This window comes from Indicator indicator, chromosome 14 (assembly GCF_027791375.1).
Source record: "Indicator indicator isolate 239-I01 chromosome 14, UM_Iind_1.1, whole genome shotgun sequence".
In the NCBI taxonomy this organism is placed as follows: Eukaryota; Metazoa; Chordata; class Aves; order Piciformes; family Indicatoridae; genus Indicator; species Indicator indicator.
In genome coordinates, this window is record NC_072023.1 from 4442729 (window position 1) to 4463067 (window position 20339).

At 37.2% G+C, this 20339-nt stretch overlaps 1 protein-coding gene across 1 annotated transcript in view; it reads right to left on the reverse strand.

Annotated features, from left to right (window-relative positions):
• Nucleotides 1-20339, reverse strand: part of ANKS1B (ankyrin repeat and sterile alpha motif domain containing 1B) — a 390775-nt gene that overhangs the window by 335778 nt on the left and 34658 nt on the right. The window contains 5 exon segments of the mRNA XM_054386772.1: nt 1497-1598; nt 3561-3636; nt 9447-9743; nt 14716-14872; nt 18962-19042. Of these exon segments, the coding sequence (XP_054242747.1) occupies nt 1497-1598; nt 3561-3636; nt 9447-9743; nt 14716-14872; nt 18962-19042 (713 nt within the window).

Sequence of the window (20339 nt, forward strand, 5' to 3'; positions counted from 1 at the left end):
ATAAAGCAAGGGTATTTTGAAGAAACATTGTTCATCCAGAGGGCTGAGATTGCAAACTTATCACACTAAGGAGAAAACTGAACAATACAGAGATATTACAATGAAAATTCATTTAGTGGGTGATGGGACACTGCAATGAGTCTTGGATTAATGTATGAGGGATGATGGAGTTGGATGTCTAGGAAAGTGGAAGTTCTGGCTGACCCTTTTCCTGCAACTGAAGAAGAATCAGTATGATATGAACCCTCTTTTCTTACAGAGAGGTATGTTCATACTGCAGCTCAGGGAGCACATAAAGGCTGCAGTCATATAGGAGGCAAGGTCATGAAAACAAAGAAATGTATATGTAGATAATTACAGTCTTTTTTATCATTATTATTACATATTAGTAAATCTAGATAATAGAATAAATAATTACAATCTTTTTTATCATTATTATTACATATTAGTAAATCTAGATAATAGAATAAATAATTACAATATGTTTTATCATTATTATTAAATATTAGTAAATCTAGGTAATAGAATAAATTATGTATTTTATGTATTACTGGCTCATTAATTGAATCAGATCACTTTGCAATCTTCTGTAAGCAGAAGGACACAATGTGGCAACATGACCTCATTTTTTCTAGGAAATTTTCTTATGAAACACAAGTTATGAGGGAAACTGAAACACGAGGTAGTTCATGCATAGAGCCAACAATGAATTGATTAAAATACCTTGTTTCAAGACAAGAATAATCAATAAAGGTGGAGATGCAGCAATGATATCTGCATGGAATTCCTCTGTCAAACACAGCTAATGAAAGACTAATTTGAAAATGCAGGGAACATATTCCAGAGAAGAAAAGCAATGATGATTAACATTGAGGAAGATACTTGCTCATGCTTCACAATTTTACTGCCATCTTCTACAGTAAAAAATTGAAGTAAACAATTGAGTTCCATCAGTCTTACACCATGAAAGTAAGACAAGGAACGAGAACAAATCTGTGCACAACAAAATTCTGCTATAACGACAAAAATTTACTGCCTGCCTAATTGTTTTCCTTTTTTTTCAATTTAAGGAAAAAGAGAAAAATGTTTTGAAATTTTGTCATCATCTTTCAGTCATTGTTGTGACTTGTGAACAAACCAAGCATTTCAGTTGTAGTTTGCCAGCACAATGAAATATTACCAGCACTGCAATGAAATATTGCATATATTACTTTGCAATGTACAAAGAGCAACTGCAATTGACACACCATGCTAATGTCTATTGTCTGAATAAAAGAAAGGGTTTACACAGAAATTCAGAAGGGTTTACACTGAAAGCCAGATATCCAACCACTTATTTGTTGTCTCTAGCAAACAAGAATGTTGTCTTTTTAATTCAAAAGACTGCTTTTCTTGTATAATGCAGTATTTAAAAGTTAGAAATTCCTATATGTCTTAATCTTACTCCATGCTATTCTGATTTGTCTCTAATAAATGTACAGCTGAACATGACTTACCTTGAAGTAGAGCTGCAATTTGAAGAGACTGCTGAGATGGATGTTCTTTAAGAATATCTAAAACTGTTCTACCCAAACTGTCCTTTATGTTGGTATCAATTCCTGAAAAACAGAAAATGATCCGTGGTGGAATTTTTAACCCCAAGTACTTCAGATTATAAATGTGGTATAGCAGATTCAATTACATGGCAAATTGAATGCAAGCAGTTTTACAACTGTAGCAGATTAACAGCTGTGTTATAGTGTAAGGACAGCAACCATTTCTGTTTAAAACTTGAGTAGCCTAAAATTCACATGCTGACAAGGATTAGTTATGGGGACATAAAGTAAGATTCTCAAACCAAAAGTGGGATTATTTCAACAGACTGTTTCTAAGAAACAGACATTCTGAAACTAATCTTGTACAAAATCAAGAAGTTCTCTGAATGTTTTCCCTACATTCCTGAATTCTAGTTCTCCCCAAACTCCTGGGATTCATTAGGGATTTTCTAGCCCATAGTACCATTATGTGTTTTGGGAGCAATGCTGGAAAAGTTGTTAACATTAAAAATGTTGTACTTCACGGCAGCATGTTCAAAATTTGTGCTCTGAGTAGATTGAAATATCTAGGGTTGTTCAGTCTGGGGAAGAGGAGGCTGAGGGGAGACCCCATTGCTCTCTACAAGTACCTGAAGGGAGGTTGGAGTGAGGAGGGGGCAGCCTCTTCTCCTTGGTTTCATGTGACAAGACTAGAGGAAATAGTTTCAAGCTGCACCAGAGGAGGTTTAGGCTGGAGAAGGACATACTTTGTTGCAATACATAGTCCCATGAGCACTGATAATAAAGATCAGCTAGATTCCTCAGTGGAATCATAGAATCATTAAGGTTGGAAAAGACTTTTAAGATCATCAAATCCAACTGTAACTCAATTGCCACGATCACTAAACTATATCCTGTAGAGCAATATCTACATGGTTCTTGAACACCTCCAGGGATGGTGAACTCCACCACCTCCCTGGGCAGGCTGTTCCAATGCCTCACCATTCTAATGTCCAATCTAAACCTCCCCTGGCACAAACCCATTCCTCTCTCATCCTATCGCTGGTTACTTGGGAGAAGAGACCAACACCAGCCTCACTACAACCTCCTTTCAGGTAATTGTAGAGAGTAACAAGATCTCCCCTTAGCCTTCTCATCTCCAGACTACACAGCCCGAGCTGCCTCAGCTGCCCCTTGCCCTCCAAACCCTTCACCAGCCTTGTTGCTCATCTCTGGACAGTCTCCAGAACCTCAGTGTCTTTCCTATACTGAACTGAACTGAACACAGTACTCAAGCTGTGGCCTCACCAGGGCATCATCCCTTCCCTACTTTTCCTGCAAGTCCACATATCTCAAATAAGTAATTTCTAGATATTTTCATTTTCGTTGGTGTCCTCATTTATCTGTGAAGACAGTTGTTTAGATGAGTAATTTACCTGCAACAATTCTGAAACTCTCACTAAGTAGTAGATGTGTTTGTTGGGACTCTATATCCCTTTTTTTTTCTGTCCTTTCAGGACAAATGCAATTCTCAGAGATGTAATGCCTTGTTCTTTCTACACAGACACTAAAAGTTTATCCAGGAAATGAAAGAGCAACTGTGTTTGTTAGGAACAGCTAAATGAAGGACATAAATGTGAACATGAGCCTTCTGGCCTCTAGAACAAAGAATATTCCTGGCTGTCATTCAGAGTGAATAACAAACTTCTGTGTAGCCATTTTGTTCTCAGAATACATTTGTCCTCAGAATACAGTGGCATGCACACACTGAGTCACACATGGAACTTCTGAGTCTTAGTGCAAATATTTCTTTTGCTCTCTGTGCACAGTAATTTCTTGTTCTAAAAGCATGCTGTTTTGAGGAGACCTACACATGATTAGACTTGCAAAGCCTGGGAAAGATGACAGCAACTTGTATAAGCAAAACCTGAGGAAGCAAATACCAGATTAGGAATATTAAGGATTTTTAAATGTTCAATGTTTGGCACATACCAGATCAGGAGTATTAAGGATATTTGTTCAAAGTTTCCTGTAAATCAGATTTACCTGTTTCAAGCAAAATGCGTACTACCTCCACCTTTCCAAACAGAGCTGCTTCATGTAGTGCACTCCCTTTTTCTGTCTAGGAAAAAAAAAAACAAAACCAAAAGTGACATTTAAAATGCAAAGTAAAATACCAATTAACCATTTTGAAAAGAATAAATGAAGTAGGGTTTGTTTTTTCCCCCCTCTATTTTATCTACACATACAAAACGCTGACTGGGCAAGAACAAATACTGCTATATTATTGTAGTATGACTTAAGAGAACAATGTAAATGCTGCTAGTTCTACTATAAAAATTCATAACTATGTAAGAAGATACAGTAGGGATGGAATACAACTCCCAGTTAACAAGCCTGCATTTGTGTAAAATTTCTGTACTCCTACCACAGAGAGTCAAAATCTAGTCACTACCTGTCAGTGGATCAGAAGGTTTACCTGTGGACATCTACATGTAAGTGTTTTAATCTGAAAGTGTATCACACCCTAGAAGGTCATTTCAGTTGCATAGTGAGAGATGCCCCAGAACATCCCACCTGGCCGCCAGCTGATGTTCCATATGATGCTCATGTTTGAGCTGCATTATATCTACCCCACCAAAATGTCTTGGATACCCTACAGCACCTCCAACAGTATTAAATGTCTATATTTAGTTAATTTCAATACTACCTTCAGGTCTGCGAACCTGATTTGGCAGATTTCTGTGACAAAAAAAATAATTTCTTTGGAAATGGACTTTTGCTCAAACTATACTTACAGTAATGAAAAATAAACTCCCTCTCTTCAGCTGCTTTTCATAGTATTTTACACTGCTGATTGTTACTGAAAAATCTGAACAGAATGCCTGTCCTTACAATAGCATTAGCAGCAGCTAAATCTCACTAGAGAATCTCTGGCTCATTTCCCTTTTTTCAGTAGTAAATTAGATTTTGAGTAGGTTTTATTTGTGGGCAAATGTTAAAGGTTTTACTGCTTGAATTAGCTTTTTCTATGTTTCATTCAAGTGCATCATCGTCATGCTTGCTATGGTAGAAAGACTTTAAAGATATAAAAAACCTGGAATAAAAGTGTGAAACATTATTTTTTTTTTTAGCTGTATCAGAATGCACCAGTGTCACAGTGATGAAATGGCAGGATATGGCAACCTGGTCAAGTGGAAGGTGTGCCTGCCCATGGGAGGGGGGTTGGAACTAGCTGACCTTTAAGATCCCTTCCAACCCAAACCATTCTATGATATTTAGCAACTATTTAGCACACAGTAAGTGCACGTAACCTGAAGCCTGAAAGCTCTTTGCTATGTTCATGATATGAACACTCACTTTTCATCTTTCTTCATAATTAGTTCATGGACATACAAAGCAGAGCATGCCCAGTGTCATTTACATCCAGCACATCAGGTATACCAACAGTGTAACGTGGAGGAGGAGGAAGACAGTAAGAAAATATACACATGAAACGTGTTTCTCAAAACAATTTCTAATCCTTCCATTTTCAGAAGCAAGACAGATGAGCATGCACAGACTTATTAGCAGCTCCATGGGGAAGAATCTAATAAGTTATGCATGGGACAGCCAATGTGACCTTGTGACCAAGAGGGCCAATGGTATCCTGGAGTGCATACAAACTGGAACACTGGAAGTTTCACCTCAACACAAGGAAAAACTGCCTTTACTGTGAGGGTGCTGGAGCACTGGAACAGGCTGCCCAGAGAGGTTGTGGAGTCTCCTTCTCTACAGACCTTCAAGACCCATCTGGATGCATTCCTGTGTGCCCTGCCCTAGGTGATCCTGCTTTGGCAGGGAAGGTTGGACTCGATTTCCTGAGGTCCCATCCAACTCCTACCATTCTATGATTCCATTCTGAACACAAAGACTAAATATTCAGATTTACTTAGAAATGATTTCAGAACCATTTACTCAGACAGTATATACAGGGGTTTTCCAGTAATTGCAGTGACACATAGTGCAACCACAAAGGTACATGGAGAGCTTAAGGTTCAGCTCAGAAATTTCTGGGAATGAAAACAGTTCTCAGAAAAGTCACTGATGGCTATAGGTCTGATTACTGAAAAATGCTTGACATCAGCAGTCTTGAAAAAGGCTTTGACACAGCATATTATTCTCTTTGGCATTTGTGTGGATATGGCATTTCCTTTGGATTGGTCACTTACAGGCATGTAATGAATATTGTGTGGCCCTGGTACTACTAACATCAAGGATGTGAAAAATGTGAGAACCACACCATATAAACAGGGGAATAATCTCTCCCCTAGGTGATTTTCTGAGCAAGAGTGGAAATGCTACCACGGAAATGAACTCAAGTCTGTGAATATGGAGACTGAAAGCATGCTTATAAGATGCAGATGTGCAATCCTGCATGAGATGTCATGAAGATGAGTGCTGACGTAAATCTTCAAAGCCCTAGGCAGGATTTCATGGTAATACTAAATAACTAACAAGTGAATCAGATCCCTCGACCCAAAAACTGTCCAGAAGGCAGAAATGTCCTTGTTATCAGAAAGTGCAGTGACCAAACTCTGTTTTAGCAGGGAAAATGCTGAGCCTTAGGATGAAGAGGGTTAAGATAAATTTGAGGACTGGCTGACCAGATATATATCCCTTTGTAAATACACATATGGTCTACTACTTGAAGACAGAAAAAAAATCTTGTGGTTCTTTTTCTGGTGCAACAGAACACGTGGGATAAATTGGAAGGATTAAAAAAATGGAGTGGCTAATAATTTCTATACCTTATTTAAGACGTGTCAGAGGTTTGAGGCCAATTTTTTTTCATTTACAATGATGTACCTATGTGTACATCATTATAAGAACACTTATAATGGTGCACCTGTGTGTACATCATTATAAGTGCACTCATAATGGTGTATCTATGTGTACATCATTATCAGTACACTCATAATGGTGCACCTATGTGCTAAAATAATTTTCTTGTCTATATTACAGCAAGCAAACCTCAAACTTACAGGCAATATTCACTGCTTTACTTCCTGAAGTTTTCATTGCCTTGGATCATATTTTGCTAGGAAACTGAACGACATCACATTTGGAAATTCTTCCAACACAAAGTTTAATGGGGGGGCAAAAAAAAGCTAATATTTTTTCGTGAACAAAATGAGTTCAAGTCTGCTTGAGTTTGCACCAATGGATTATATATACTGATTCTCTGGTGTAAGTTTTCTGGGTATGCAACATAACAAACCTATAGCACAGATTGTGCTAAATATATCATAAAGCAGTCTCTGCCCCAAGAAAGCTTACAGCTAAATACAGGTACAATGTCACAGCTGGCCACACAAAGCAAGCAGGGATAGAAGGGCATTGTCAGAAGAACAGTAGGATGAACAAACCAACTTGGTGTACAATTTGCAGGCTCACAGAAAAGCATCAAGGGTTTTATTAATTAGAGATTTTTTTTTTTTAACCAAGCAAGTATGCAAGAGTTTGTAATTAGGTCACTTGTCAAGTCCTTATTCATAGGATGTTTACTAGAGTTTTGATATGGATTTCAGACATAATCTGAAGGATGGAATGGTAGCTTTGCAAATTGATTCATGGAATATCCTCTGTATGTAGTGACAGCAAAAAAAAAAGAAGGAAAATTTAAAAAAAAAAAAGAAGGGGCATAGCTCTGTAGAAGATCTACAATGATAAGCAATGGGAATTGCCATCATTAGTGGAACAGACAGGGAAGGCAAATCGGGAGACATGAAAGTTGGATAAGCAGAAGGGGCCAAGTTTGTAAGGTATTTACAATTATAAAATTACTCTTTACATGAAACACACTGAACTGTGCAGTAATCTTATTTTACTGAGGGCCCAAAATCTATCACTCACCCAAAACCTGTGTATTTTTCATATGTTTCAATTTAAATGAAAACTTCAATGCATAAAGAGATGAAGCAGATTTGTATTGCCCACTTCTAAATAATTTCAGATTGAAGGATATTGGATAGACCTGGGAAATGAATAAAATTTGTGATTAATTCAGTCAAAAATTAAATGCTGTCTACTATTAGTCCAAATATTTGCTATGATTAAAAGTGCTCAGGGAGTACAGAAGAGAAAGATAACATGGCTAAAGTAAATTTCTCACACTAACAAATAAATACAGTCACATAGTGATAGCAGGCAGGCTACTTCTGTAATTGTCTCTCAACTTTCTGAGAGCTCTTTACAGCTGATAAGCTGAATTTATTTAGTGTGTGTGAATGTGCACAATTTCATTTACCCCCATGGGGTTATACTTTGTATATTGCTCTTTCCCAATCACTGATGCAGAGCAATTTAATTAATATTAAAAGAGATGACTTCAGTTTTTAGGTAACAGGCTGATATTTTATGCTCTGCTGTTGAATAAGCTGCCAGTAATCATCAGCAAAGACTTTTTCAGAGGTTATAGAAGTAATAAGTTAACAATATGTACAGAGCCAGCTTGTCAATATGGCAACATGCTGAATAAGAAGGAACATATTGATGGAGAACATGCATATCAGTGAGAAATAAATAAATTATATTTCCTTACGGCAAATAGGACAAACACAGAGGAAAGAAGATTATCCAGTGAAAAAAAATCAATTAAAAAAATAACAATCTCCCCCAAGAATAACTAAGAAAAATAAGAATATAAACTATATAATAAGAAAATAAGAAAAATATGATATAATTATATTATGAGAAAAATAGAATATAATAAGAAAACAAGAATATAAATTCTAAATTAAAAGTCAAACAGAAGTTAATAAAAAAAGAGAAACTGTTAGTGTAGGTGGCAAACAGATCATCATTGCTAGAAGAATCTCTCTTTTCTTAAGAGATTTCACAAAATTTGCAACCACCATATTTTTTAAAGAACAGTGAAAAACGTTTGGTATAATTATAGATAGGAATGGCTTAGGAGAATTCACAGTAGTGCTAAAATTATCTAGATTACATAAGAAGAGGAACATATTTCAGAGAAGCATTGTGTAATATTCAACCCTCGTGTACCCATCAGTTTGTAAGTTGCCATGACAAAGACTGTTTTTCTTCAATTATTTCATTTTCTAAGCATCAATTCAGACCTCGGTTTCTTTGAGTTCTTCTTCATTCATTTGCTAGAGCTGGAAGAGAAGCATGCATTCCAGTGCTCTGTCATGTGTTGCTTTAGCATTAAACTTTCCTAGATTACTGAAGATGTAGTAATAGTAAAGAACAGCTGAAACAAAAGAGCTGCTTGTATTAACCTTTGCAAGTGTATCATTTTCTAGTAAAGCAAATCAAAAGCAAATTAAATTAGAAGCAAATACACAAACAGGCAAATTGCAGGGAAAAAAAGGGCTTCAGTCTGAAGTAGTTTGAAGCAAGTTAAGAAAACTGCTTAGGACTAGATGCAACAAACAACTACCACATTGGAGTCAGTAGTTGCAAGAGTGTATTGCTGTAAAATGTGCTTTTAGATTTAGAGAACCAGTATTTAGAAAATGAGAAAATCAAAATTGTTGTTACTCAGTAGCTTTGAGTTTAGAATTGGATAACCCTGGGAAAATGAGTTTTCAGTCAAATATTGTTTCAGACTTCTATGGTCATTAACAAAAATGTATACACTCCTCCATGAATGGCTTATATGTCTCAAGACAACACTCAGCTTTGAAGACAGGTATCTTTCTTGAGGTTCCCCTTTGAAGCACATTATCTGGGTTGTAATAAATAAATCTGCATTACACATCACCTTGCCACATTTCCAAGAAAGTGAATGCAAGTGTATTTAAAAAGGAAAAAAAAAAAGATGTAAGAAGTTATTTCATTTGAAGCATGTTCTAATGATAAAGGAAAAGAAGGAAAGAAAGAAAGGGAGAAAGGAGAAAAAGAAGGAGAAAGAAATGACACACTAACTTGGCAGCTGACATCCATTCCAGCCTCCAGAAGCACCTGCACAACAGCTTTGTGGCCATTCCGTGCAGCGAGATGCAGAGGAGTGTGCTTTCTTGTGTTACAGTTCATCAGGTTGGGATATGCTTTGATGATCATTTTTACAACACGCAGGCGCCCATAAAGTGCTGCCAGATCCAGAGGTGTTTCCAGTTTGTTGTTTCTTATTGTAGGGTCTGTTAGCTCTTCCAACAGGACAGCAACTACTTCCGAATGACCATACTGAGCTGCACAGTGCAGTGCTGTTTCATTTTCATTGTTCTGTCAAAACAAAACAAAAGCTGCAGAAATTGGTGTTTTATCACACAATAGAACTGCTCAGCTTCTATAAGTTGCCTCCATGAGATCACTACAGGGGCAGGGTTTGCAGCATCACAGAAGCTAATGCATGTTAAATGCTTCAGAATGACTCTGCTATTATTTTACTAACGATACATTAAAACTTCAGCCTCGTGGCTCTCACCATGATCAGGTCCCTGTGTGTCCACATTGCTCCCAATCCATTTCAAACAACATGCCCCCCAAAACCTTGTTGCTCATGATATGCCAAAATCTGTAGCTGTCCTTAGTTCAACTGTTCCTGAAATCATAATTGAGTCCTTCTTAGAAATACTGTGACACTTACCTTAAGTCTCTCTTCTCAGTTTAACTGGATTTAAATCATAAAAGTTGTTATTAGAGTTGTACAGAGAAAAAATCTGTCATGAAAATATATCAGGCACAAGGGTAGTTTCATATAGCACTATAAGAGTTGCTCTAAAGACAAGAATCAAGGCATGGAAGCCAAAACAGCAACTGCAAACTTAGCACATCACGTCAGGAGCCAGTCTTCTCAGGGACATGTATGTGTGCATTTTAAAAGCAGATGACTATTTGTGTTCTGTGGATTGAGTAAGCTTTTGCTTTATAAAGCACTGTCCCCCAAAGTCTTTCCCCAAACACTATTTAATAATCTTAATAATAAATATTGAGAATAAGAAGCTTTCTTTTTTTAATTGTTTCCTTCCAATTCTGCCTGTATAAGTGCAATCCCAAACAGGCAAATCTCTTCAGAGAGGCAAGAATTATAGAGCATTCCGAATTCTATATGCCATATATATTATTCGTATATTTTCTGTAGTTCCTATGAAGTCTTAAATAGGCTAAACATTATAAAGGTTAAAAGTATGCACACTGACTGCCTCTTATATTTGATTTACAAAACATTGTGACAACCACTGTAAACGTAGATAGACAATGAGCTAATAGATAAAGAGATTTCATGTAAAAATACACATTTTATATTCATATCACCTTAATCTAATGATGATAAAATCCTTCTTAACTGAGGTCTGAACACAAGAATGTTTGGTAATTTTACCATAGTTTGTAATTTAAACCATACATCCTGTGTGGCAACTAAGACTCCAGTATTAAACAGTGATGGAATTATTCTTACATAATTGTTATGCTGTAACCACCTCCTGTGTGTAGAGTTGCCATTCTGCATTTCACCATCCCCATCATATCATAGTCAGTTAATTGTTTGCCTCTTTTACTGCTTATTTCAATTTTATGTAATAGGAACAGTAGGGGGCATTCAGAGCTTTAGATGCTAGATAGGGTTGGATCTGATCCTATGATGCTAATTAACTGCATTTTAAATGTGTGGAATGCAGTTCAATTAATTTTCTGCACACCATATTAAATCCATTAATTCATATGAAATGCATTTATGCATGATGAGCTTCTCGTTTACTTCTTTGTTGTACGGTTCATTATTTTCACTTAACTTTTTAGAAGCATTTCTTCTACACAGAATTTGAATAAAATAGATGAAAAGCAAAGATATGTGACAAATTAGCTGCTATTTTTAAATAAGGAACAAGCTTATTTTCTTAAACTGAAAGTACATACATTCTTAACATGATGCTTGCAAAACCAGGGAGGGGAAAAAAAAAAAAAAAGAAAAAAGTCTGACTTGAGTATATTGTTTGCTCTGCTGGAAAAGCATCAGGGAAAATGCCTTTCCTTCTCCCCATCTCTCACAGGAAAAACAGCCCAGGATTTCTTATAAACTGTAGTCTCAGGTCCATAGATCTGAGAGAAGCTGAGAGCTAAGAGGAGCCCTCACCTGTCTCTCAGAGCCCATCAGCAAATAAGCAAAAGCCTCAGAAACCTACAGACTCACATAAACGTTTGTAGAATACAAGTTAGGGTGGGGATTGCCACTCTGATGTGACTTGAGGGTATGTGGGTGGAAATGGCTTTATATAAACATGGCATTTCTCTCCTTCCATCATATAGATAACCTCCTGTGTGGAGTGCTAATTAGCAGGGGAAAGCAGTCCACACACTAACACCAGCCACTGGCTAGAGTGGAACACCAGGGGATTCATCAGGCTAGAGGAACTGTGTTTGCTTGAGTTTAACTTCAAAGTTTAATATGATCACGATTCCCTTAAGAGACTCACAGTCCAACATTTCTTTTGAGGACTGCTCACACATTCTCCCTTGTAAAGTTTTGAGGTAAAATGCAGAAACAGCAGGAAATCCAAAGACAAGAACTTTTTTTGACTCTGTGGGGTATAGAGTCAGATGTATCCCTGATTATTTGCTCCAGTGATCAAACCACAGAAACTGGACAGCATACTTAATCAAGTTCAAGAATATTACACAGCATCACAGTATATCAGAGGTTGGAAGGGACCTCAGGAGATCATTAGGTCCAACATCCCTGCCAGAGAAGGATCACTTAGGGTAGTCCACACAGGAATGCATCCAGGTGGGGTCTGAAAGTCTCCAGAGAAGGAGACTCGCCTGTACTGGTGCATGTTATTATTTCTCCCCAGATGTAGGACCTTGCACTTGTCCTAGAAGTTAGCCTATTCTAGAAGTTTGGATGTGTTCATGGGTTGGGGAGAAATCGGTTTGAATTTAAATTTCTCATTCTGATCTTACTGAAATATTTTTTTCACTATCCCTCTCTCTGAAGTTCCTCCTCAGCTTTCAATTTCCTGTCAGTAGAGTATAAGGAAACTCTTCAGGTGAATGCATAACATGTAATCAGAAAGTTGTTTTTTTGTTTTATTGCAGAAATGAAAGAGAAAAAAACCCCAACCCTCTCCCTTACAAAAGGTAATCCTACAATTCAGCTAGTTTCACTCTATATGCAACTGCTGATGAGAACGAGAAAATTGGGAGATACTCCTAATCTGCAGCTCAAACCCCAGAATGACAAATTTTGGGGTTTGCATTTTTTCTTGGATGAGTCAGAGTATTATAGGATTTCCCAGAAGACTGTCACGTGAGCCTATTTTATTACTCTATTTTCTTCTATTTCCTGCTCTAATACTGCATATTCATACTGTAGTTATTGGACAGATTGCAATGGCTAAGTCTATAACCTCAAATATCAAATTGTACCTTGACTGTTCGTTTACTGTAAGGCCTCACAAGGTAGTAGATTTCAGGATTTGGGCAAATTCTGCCTTACTTTTGGTGACCCGAATAACTCTGTTGGATCCTGTGATTACACAGGCAATGTAGACACTACCATTCAGATCCGAATCTGGAACTGACTCCCACCTTTTTATTACAATATTTATTCCTGATTATCCTGGCAAATTCAATAGCTGATGGTTATTACTCATATTTCACAGCCTGCTTCCAGTTCTCAAGCACTCCAGCTGACTATACACGGTGTCAGATTTTCACAGTCTCACAGGATATCAGAGGTTGGAAGGGACCTCAAGAGATCATCAGGTCCAACCCCCCTGCCAGAGCAGGATCACTTAGGGTAGTCTGCACAGGAATGCATCCAGGTGGGTTTGGAAAGAAAGTCTCCAGAGAAGGAGACTCCACAACTCCCCTGGGCAGCCTGTTCCAGTGCTCCAGCACCCTCACTGTAAACAAGTTTCTCCTCATGCTGAGGTGAAATCTTCTATGTTCAAATTTGAACCCATTGTTCCTTGTCTTATCACTGTGAACCACTGAAAAGAGTCTGGCCCCCTCCACTTGACACTCACCCCTCAGATATTTATAGACATTGATCAGATCCCCTCTCAATCTTTTCTTCTCCAGACTAAACAGCCCCAGGGCTCTCAGTCTCTCTTCAGAGGGGAGATGCTCAAGTCCCCTAATCACCCTCGTGGCTCTCCTTTGGATTCTCTCCAGCAGGTCTCTGTCTCTCTTGAACTGGGGAGCCCAAAACTGGACACAGTATTCCAGGTGTGGCCTCAGCAGGGCAGAGTAGAGAGGTAGAAGAACTTCCCTAGCCCTGCTGGACAAACCTTTCTTGATGCATCCCAGGATCCCATTGGCTCTCTTGGCCACAAGAGCACATTACTGTTCCATGGAGAACTTGCTGTCCACCAGAACTCCAAGGTCTTTCTCTGTGGAGCTGCTTTCCAGCAGGGCATCCCCTAACCTGTCCTGGTGCCTGTTATTATTCTTCCCCAGATGTAGGACCTTGCACTTGTCCATATTAAACTTCATGTAGTTAATTGTCTCCTTTCTGTATCTAAATACTAACCCTACAAATAGACTGTATAAGAATATGCAGAAAGAAAACAGAAGGTGTGCCATCTGTTTGACAACAGAATGTAACATATTTATCCTGCCCTTACCCACTGTAATACTTTCATCATTTTTCCCTAGTATTTATGTGTCCTTTCTTCTGCACATCTATATATGCAGCCCATCTGGTTTGTCATTTATCTCTACATATCAGTTCATTTACAGTACACTCAAAATATACAAAGAATATTAATTTTATCTGCAAGTTTAAAAAGTTAGAAAGCTAATAAAGTAAAACAGACATAGAGTTTATGCAAATTTACACCTATATATATATATATAAGTTGCATAGCTAGAGTATGTCTTCAAATGATTTTGCAGAAACTAGCAGAAGGGTTTCTCATACTTTTTAAATCTAATATTCTTTAGGTCATTGCTCATCCAGGAAAAAAAGATGTCTGATGCTTCAGTTGGAAGATTTTATCAGTTTTGGAGGAGAAATGGAAAACAGAATATTCTAATTTTTTTAACTTGGCTATAAATTTGCCAGACCTAAAGAATATGTGCTGCTTGTTTCTGAAGTTGTTTAAGGAGTGTATGGACCTGGAGCTTAGGGACATGGTTTAGTGTTGACCCTTCAGTGCTGGGTCAAAGGCTGGACTGGATGATCTTTGAAGTCTCTTCCAACTGGATGCTTTTTACGATGCTGTACATAAATATTTTTTTATCACTTTACCTGTTCATTCACTCTGGAGTGTGATGGTCCATGATGGATGAGAATCTTCACAATGTCTACATCTCCTCTCCAAGCAGCCAAGTGAATAGGAAAATAACCTTTATTATCTGCCACATTAGTAGATGCTTCATACTGAAGTAATTTGAGAACTATATCCCTGGAAAACAGGAAGCAAATCCAAAAATGGACAGGAAGCTTATTTGAAATTTTCACATGAACACACATTTTACCAAAATTTTTACCCTGAAGTCAAGTGAAACAGCGACAAAAGTGAGGACCAATCATTTCTAAGAATGAAATAGTAAAACATAGGCAAAATATTATTAATTGTAATGATTCTTACTTCTCATGAATACCCATCAACAAGATTATAATCAGTTCTCTGAATCTGTTTCCTTCAACAGGATCACCTGGCAAAAGAATCCTTCTTTAGAATTTGCCTTTCCAGACCACATACATGACCCTCAAGACAAACATTCCAGGCACTAAAGGCAGAAGAGTGGTCCTGCCCCCATCATTGCTAAGTTCTGCAGGCAGGAAGAAGGTAGCTTTATCAACACAGTTCCTGCAGTAAGGTTTAAGTAAAAGGTTCTCTTCTTCTTTAAAGTATCACCTCAAAGATGGGACAAACAATGCAATGATGATCTAGTTAGATATATACTATCTTCTATTTTTCTTTCCCACAGCCAGCTTCCTGAGAGTAGTGAGAAAAAAAAACAAAACCAAACCAACCAAACAAAAAAAGCCCACCCACCAACTTTCATTATTTTAATTCTTATTCTGTTCCTTGCAGTATTTTCACACTTGTCACACATTAAATGAAAAAGCTGATATACTGCATCCCTGATTTTGTACTTCAAACATTACACATAAAATCAGCTGTGTGCTATAATCATGTCATCAAGTATGTCAGAAAGTGAATAAATTCTGTCTTATGCCTCCATTTGTCTTCTCCTAGTTTGACAGAGTCAGGCCTCATCATTTATTATGTTAATAGCATCTATAATCCAGTGTGGACATTTTTACACACATTTTTGCTGAATATGGAAAGACTGGCTCTGACTGATTTGGCTCAAAAACTCAGGAGGGGAGGGAGCTCAATGTAATCTCTGTTATGACTGAAAACAAAGTCCTTGAGCACAAATTAAGGTAAAATCAAAAGGCATTTTTTCTCCCAACACTTGCTACACAGAAAGTTCCAGGAGAATTACTCCCAAGAAAAGCTTTTAGTACAAATAAAGCTTAAAAGACTTCTCATGTAGTAATAGTTGGCCTTGCAGAAGATGGTGCACTGAAGGCTAGAGATACAGAGTAATTTGAAAGGGAGACAAATCAAAGGGCAAATAATTGAATGAAGTGTGGGAGAAATGTCAAAAAACAATTGAAACTAACTGAAAACAGCAAAAAAAAAAAAAACCAAACTGAAATGTATAGATAGTAATAAACAGCAACTATTGAGAAGAGTCTGTTGCAAGATTCAAGCTACAAAAAAGAACCTGGGTCTCCTTCATCCTTCAAGAATGCCCTGACCCATCACACTTCTCAAGGGTGAGTCTTTTTTAGTGCTCTATCAGAACTTTTTCATTTTGTAGAAATACATTTTAGAGAGGAGAATACTCAGAGTCCTTAGCCCAGTAACATTACTGGGCTAAGTAAAATTACTTAGGGAGACTGAGATTCAAGTACCTGCCCCAGATATGATTTAATTACTTATATAAAGAAGAATAGTTTCAAAAACAAAGAGACCTACTCCAGAATAACCAAGGAGGAGGGAATTCATCACATGCAATGATCAAGCTGGGACTTGAACACTGGTGTCCAACAAATATCCCAGCCACTAATTATTGGTTGGGACATTAAGTCTCACATTCTCACTTTTTCTAAAAACTCTGAAATCTCTCAAGTTCATTCTAATGAGAAGCAAAAAATGAAAACCCTAAAAATTCAACCTGGGAAGGCTCTTGTGTCAAAAAAAAAAAAAAATATACCCAATATTGAGTTTGAACATCAAGTTTCAAATGTGAAACAGAGTGTAAAGCTATTTATTTGTTCTAACAAAATTACAACCACCTGTCCAATTCCAACTGCCCCTCTTGCTGATAGTGCTACCATTGTAGCAGCTCCTGAGTGACTATGATTTATCATGAAATACCTCATGATGAAGATCAGTTTAATTTAAGATGACAAGCTATAAATGTGACATCAGAAACTGCTAGTTACCCTGCTGTGAGGTTAAGGGCTCCTAGCAGCCAGTGGTCATTATGACCTTTTCAAAAGCTGCAGTTACATCTGCTGCTGTACAGAAGTCTACACCCTGAAGTTCTCTTGGACTTCAGCAGAAGCATGGCCAACACAAAAGTGTCTGAAAACACTATTTGGCTTTTGTATGTTTGGGGAGTTCATAGTTTATATTGCTAAGTCTCACTTGAAGTCTCTGGTATATTCAGTGTGTATTTACAGCACTACTGCTGCTTTTCTGGGTACCTCTTGGTTTATAGTCAGTACTAAACATACTAAGCCCAGTGTTTTTACCTGTTTAAAACCAGCAGTCTTTGAAAGCTAAAGCTTGGGCTTTTCTAAATCCTTTAAAACAAAAAGCTGAGACCATATTAAGGACTTAGCTCTAATTCCATGGAGGTAAAATAGATTAATAGATGATTCTGAATCTTGCTACAGAAATGAAATTTGAAATTTGAGAAAAGGCACAATATCTAATTTATTAGTATTCAAACTTCATTTATTTTTTTCAGAAACAGAATATCTTTCATTCACTATAGATTCATCTGGTCTAAAGAAAATAGGCAGGTTCCTACAGTACAATTAAAGACACTTCCTAGAGTGTTGATTTATCCAAGGAATAACACAAAACTTGTGAAATGATTAAACTAAACATATAATCATTATGGATCCATGTCTTATTTTAGGGACTAGCCAAAAATCACATTGAAGTTAGTGCCAATCACTCTTAATTTCAGATGGGTTTTTATCAGTTCCTTATCTCCCACAGAGGAACAACCCAAAGCCTTATGTCCACATTTTCTTTAGTGTTAATCCAGTCAGTGCTAACACTGTCACTTTACAAACAGGAGAGCTGGACTGTATTAAGTAGGGCAGCTCTTACCTTGGTTTTAGTGGGGTCCATCCCACTAGAACTTTATAGACTTCATTAAAATCTTTCTTTCTTGTTCTCTTTTAATAACAACATGCAGTTGGCAGCATAATACACTGAAGGTTAACATGTAGCAAGGGGCAACATGTAATAACAGAGGTAACACAACAAATTACAAGGTGCAATAACAAAATATGTAGCAAGTTTCCACATTTTTTTACTGATGCTTGAATGCCTTAAAAGAGTTCACCTGCACTGGTATGCCTGGGCAGTACCTCTCACAGAGGATAATGCAGGCTTTCCTCAAGTTTCTTGCATGTGGTAACTTGGATGGTCAGCAGGGAAGGAGAAGCTGCAAGCTGGGGAGGGACTGTTTGGAAGGGAATGTAGGGATAGGACAAGGGGCAATGGTTTGAAACTGGAGCAGGGTAGATTTAGGTTAGACACAAGGATAAAGTTCTTCACAATGAGGGTGGTGAAGTATTGGAATGGGGTGCCCAGAGACACAGTGGAGGCTCCATCCCTTAAGACATTCAAGGTCAAACTTGACAGGGCCCTGAGTAACCTGATCTAGTTGGAAATGCCCCTGCTCACTGCAGTGGGGTTGGACAAGAAGATTTTTGAGGATCCCTTCCAACCTGATGCATTCTGTGATTTTATGATAAAGGTAATAGCCTTTTTTTATTTTTCTGCTTTCAAGTGTCTAAGTACTAAATATTCTTAGCCTGCTACTTTGGCTTTGATAATGATTAATCTCTATAGTTCTTTAATTTCACAATATTGCTTCTTAAACACCCAATGCACTATATATATGTGTCCATGCACACACAAGTACACCACCATTCCTGACTGAAAAAGCACTAGGGTCACCACTAGCAGTAACAATAATAAATTTATCCAAAACAGAAGAATTTAGAAGAACCAGAAGCTTCTAAACTTCATTTCCCATTTGCCATTACTACATGTTGATCAAAAATTCTTATATTAAAATATCCTATGGGGGGGAAAAAAAAAAAAGTTTATTTTAGTAAGTCAGGGTCTGCCAACTTTCTGTGAGAATCTCAGAGCTATGCTACATATTTTTAAGTTATACAATTAAATACCATTCTACATTAAAACTAAACATGAAGCACTTACTTGTGTCCATTCAAAGCTGCGTGATGTAAAGCAGTATAACCTGAACTGTCTGTGCAGTTTATGTTTGGTCCTCGCCAGATGCTGCAGACAAAGCACAATTGTAAAAGTTAATTTTTAGGCCAGGCAATTACTGAAATGTCAGATGTGGGATGTATAAACAACCTAAAGATCTCTGCAACAAGTGTGATTAAACTTTAAGAGACAAATTATCTTGGAAAGAACTTAAAATAGCAAATGTCATGTTGATATCAATATAATTTATTTATAAAAATAATTCTACTCATTCATCTTTACAGCAGTCATGAACTTTATGTAGGGCAGTCTCAAAGACTATTAACTATTCTGTCATTTCAATTAGATCTGTTCTTCCAGAAATACTCTGGTAATTACACTGAGCCAACAACCAGATTTTGCACTACTTGTTTCACAAGTATCTATTCACTGACTTTAGGTAGGTTGGTCTAGGTTCATACAAATGTAAGATTGGTGGGAATCAATCATATGCTTTAAAAGGAGTCTAAATTTAGGCTTGCTACTTGGCCTGATATTTTAGCTCCCATTTTAAACAATAATATTTTTTGTATATATTTTGACCACAATGATGATCAGAGAGCTGGAGTGCCTGCCCCATGGAAACATGCTAACTAAATGCATTTGAAGCTAGCTGGATCCTTTGTGAAAGCAATTTTTTCATTCATTGTCACAGGCTTCAATGATTAGCATTACAATTTCCAGGACACAAGATTATGAGCCCTGAACTACAGTCTGTTTTCTTTGGCCTCTAATACAGTTTTCAATAGTCATCAACAAGCCATATTTCCCCTTCACTTCATAACTCAGAATCAAATGCTGCAGTGCAAAGAAAATATTCTCACACTAATCAGTAAAAAACTTTTTCATATTGACATTTTTCATGTTCTACACCAATAAAATGACATTTTATCCTCAGCATATGCTTTTTAAGACTTCTTTACTACTGACTCTGTACTTTATTACCTATGGAATACTGATGTTGTAGACTGGTCTCCTTTTTTTTCATGGTGAATGTTTGAATGATTAATTACCTCATAAATTTCAGCAGTCAATTTCTAATAAGCAACACTCCGTGCATACAAAATAATTTGTGTGATACATTGTGGTCTGCAGTGAGTATAATTCTACACAGTGCTGGGTACCTCACTTCTCCCTGCCATTGAAACTATTGGAAGAACAGGACTGAAATATTTTCTTGAGTGAAAAAGAAACAAAATATGAAGTGATTATTTTAATTTATTTTTTAATCTGCTCAGTCTACAGATGCTCTTTTCCACAGAAATCAGCTTGCAGCTAGCAAATTCACTCTAATCTTTCCAATTAAAAGAACTTATTTTAACTTCAG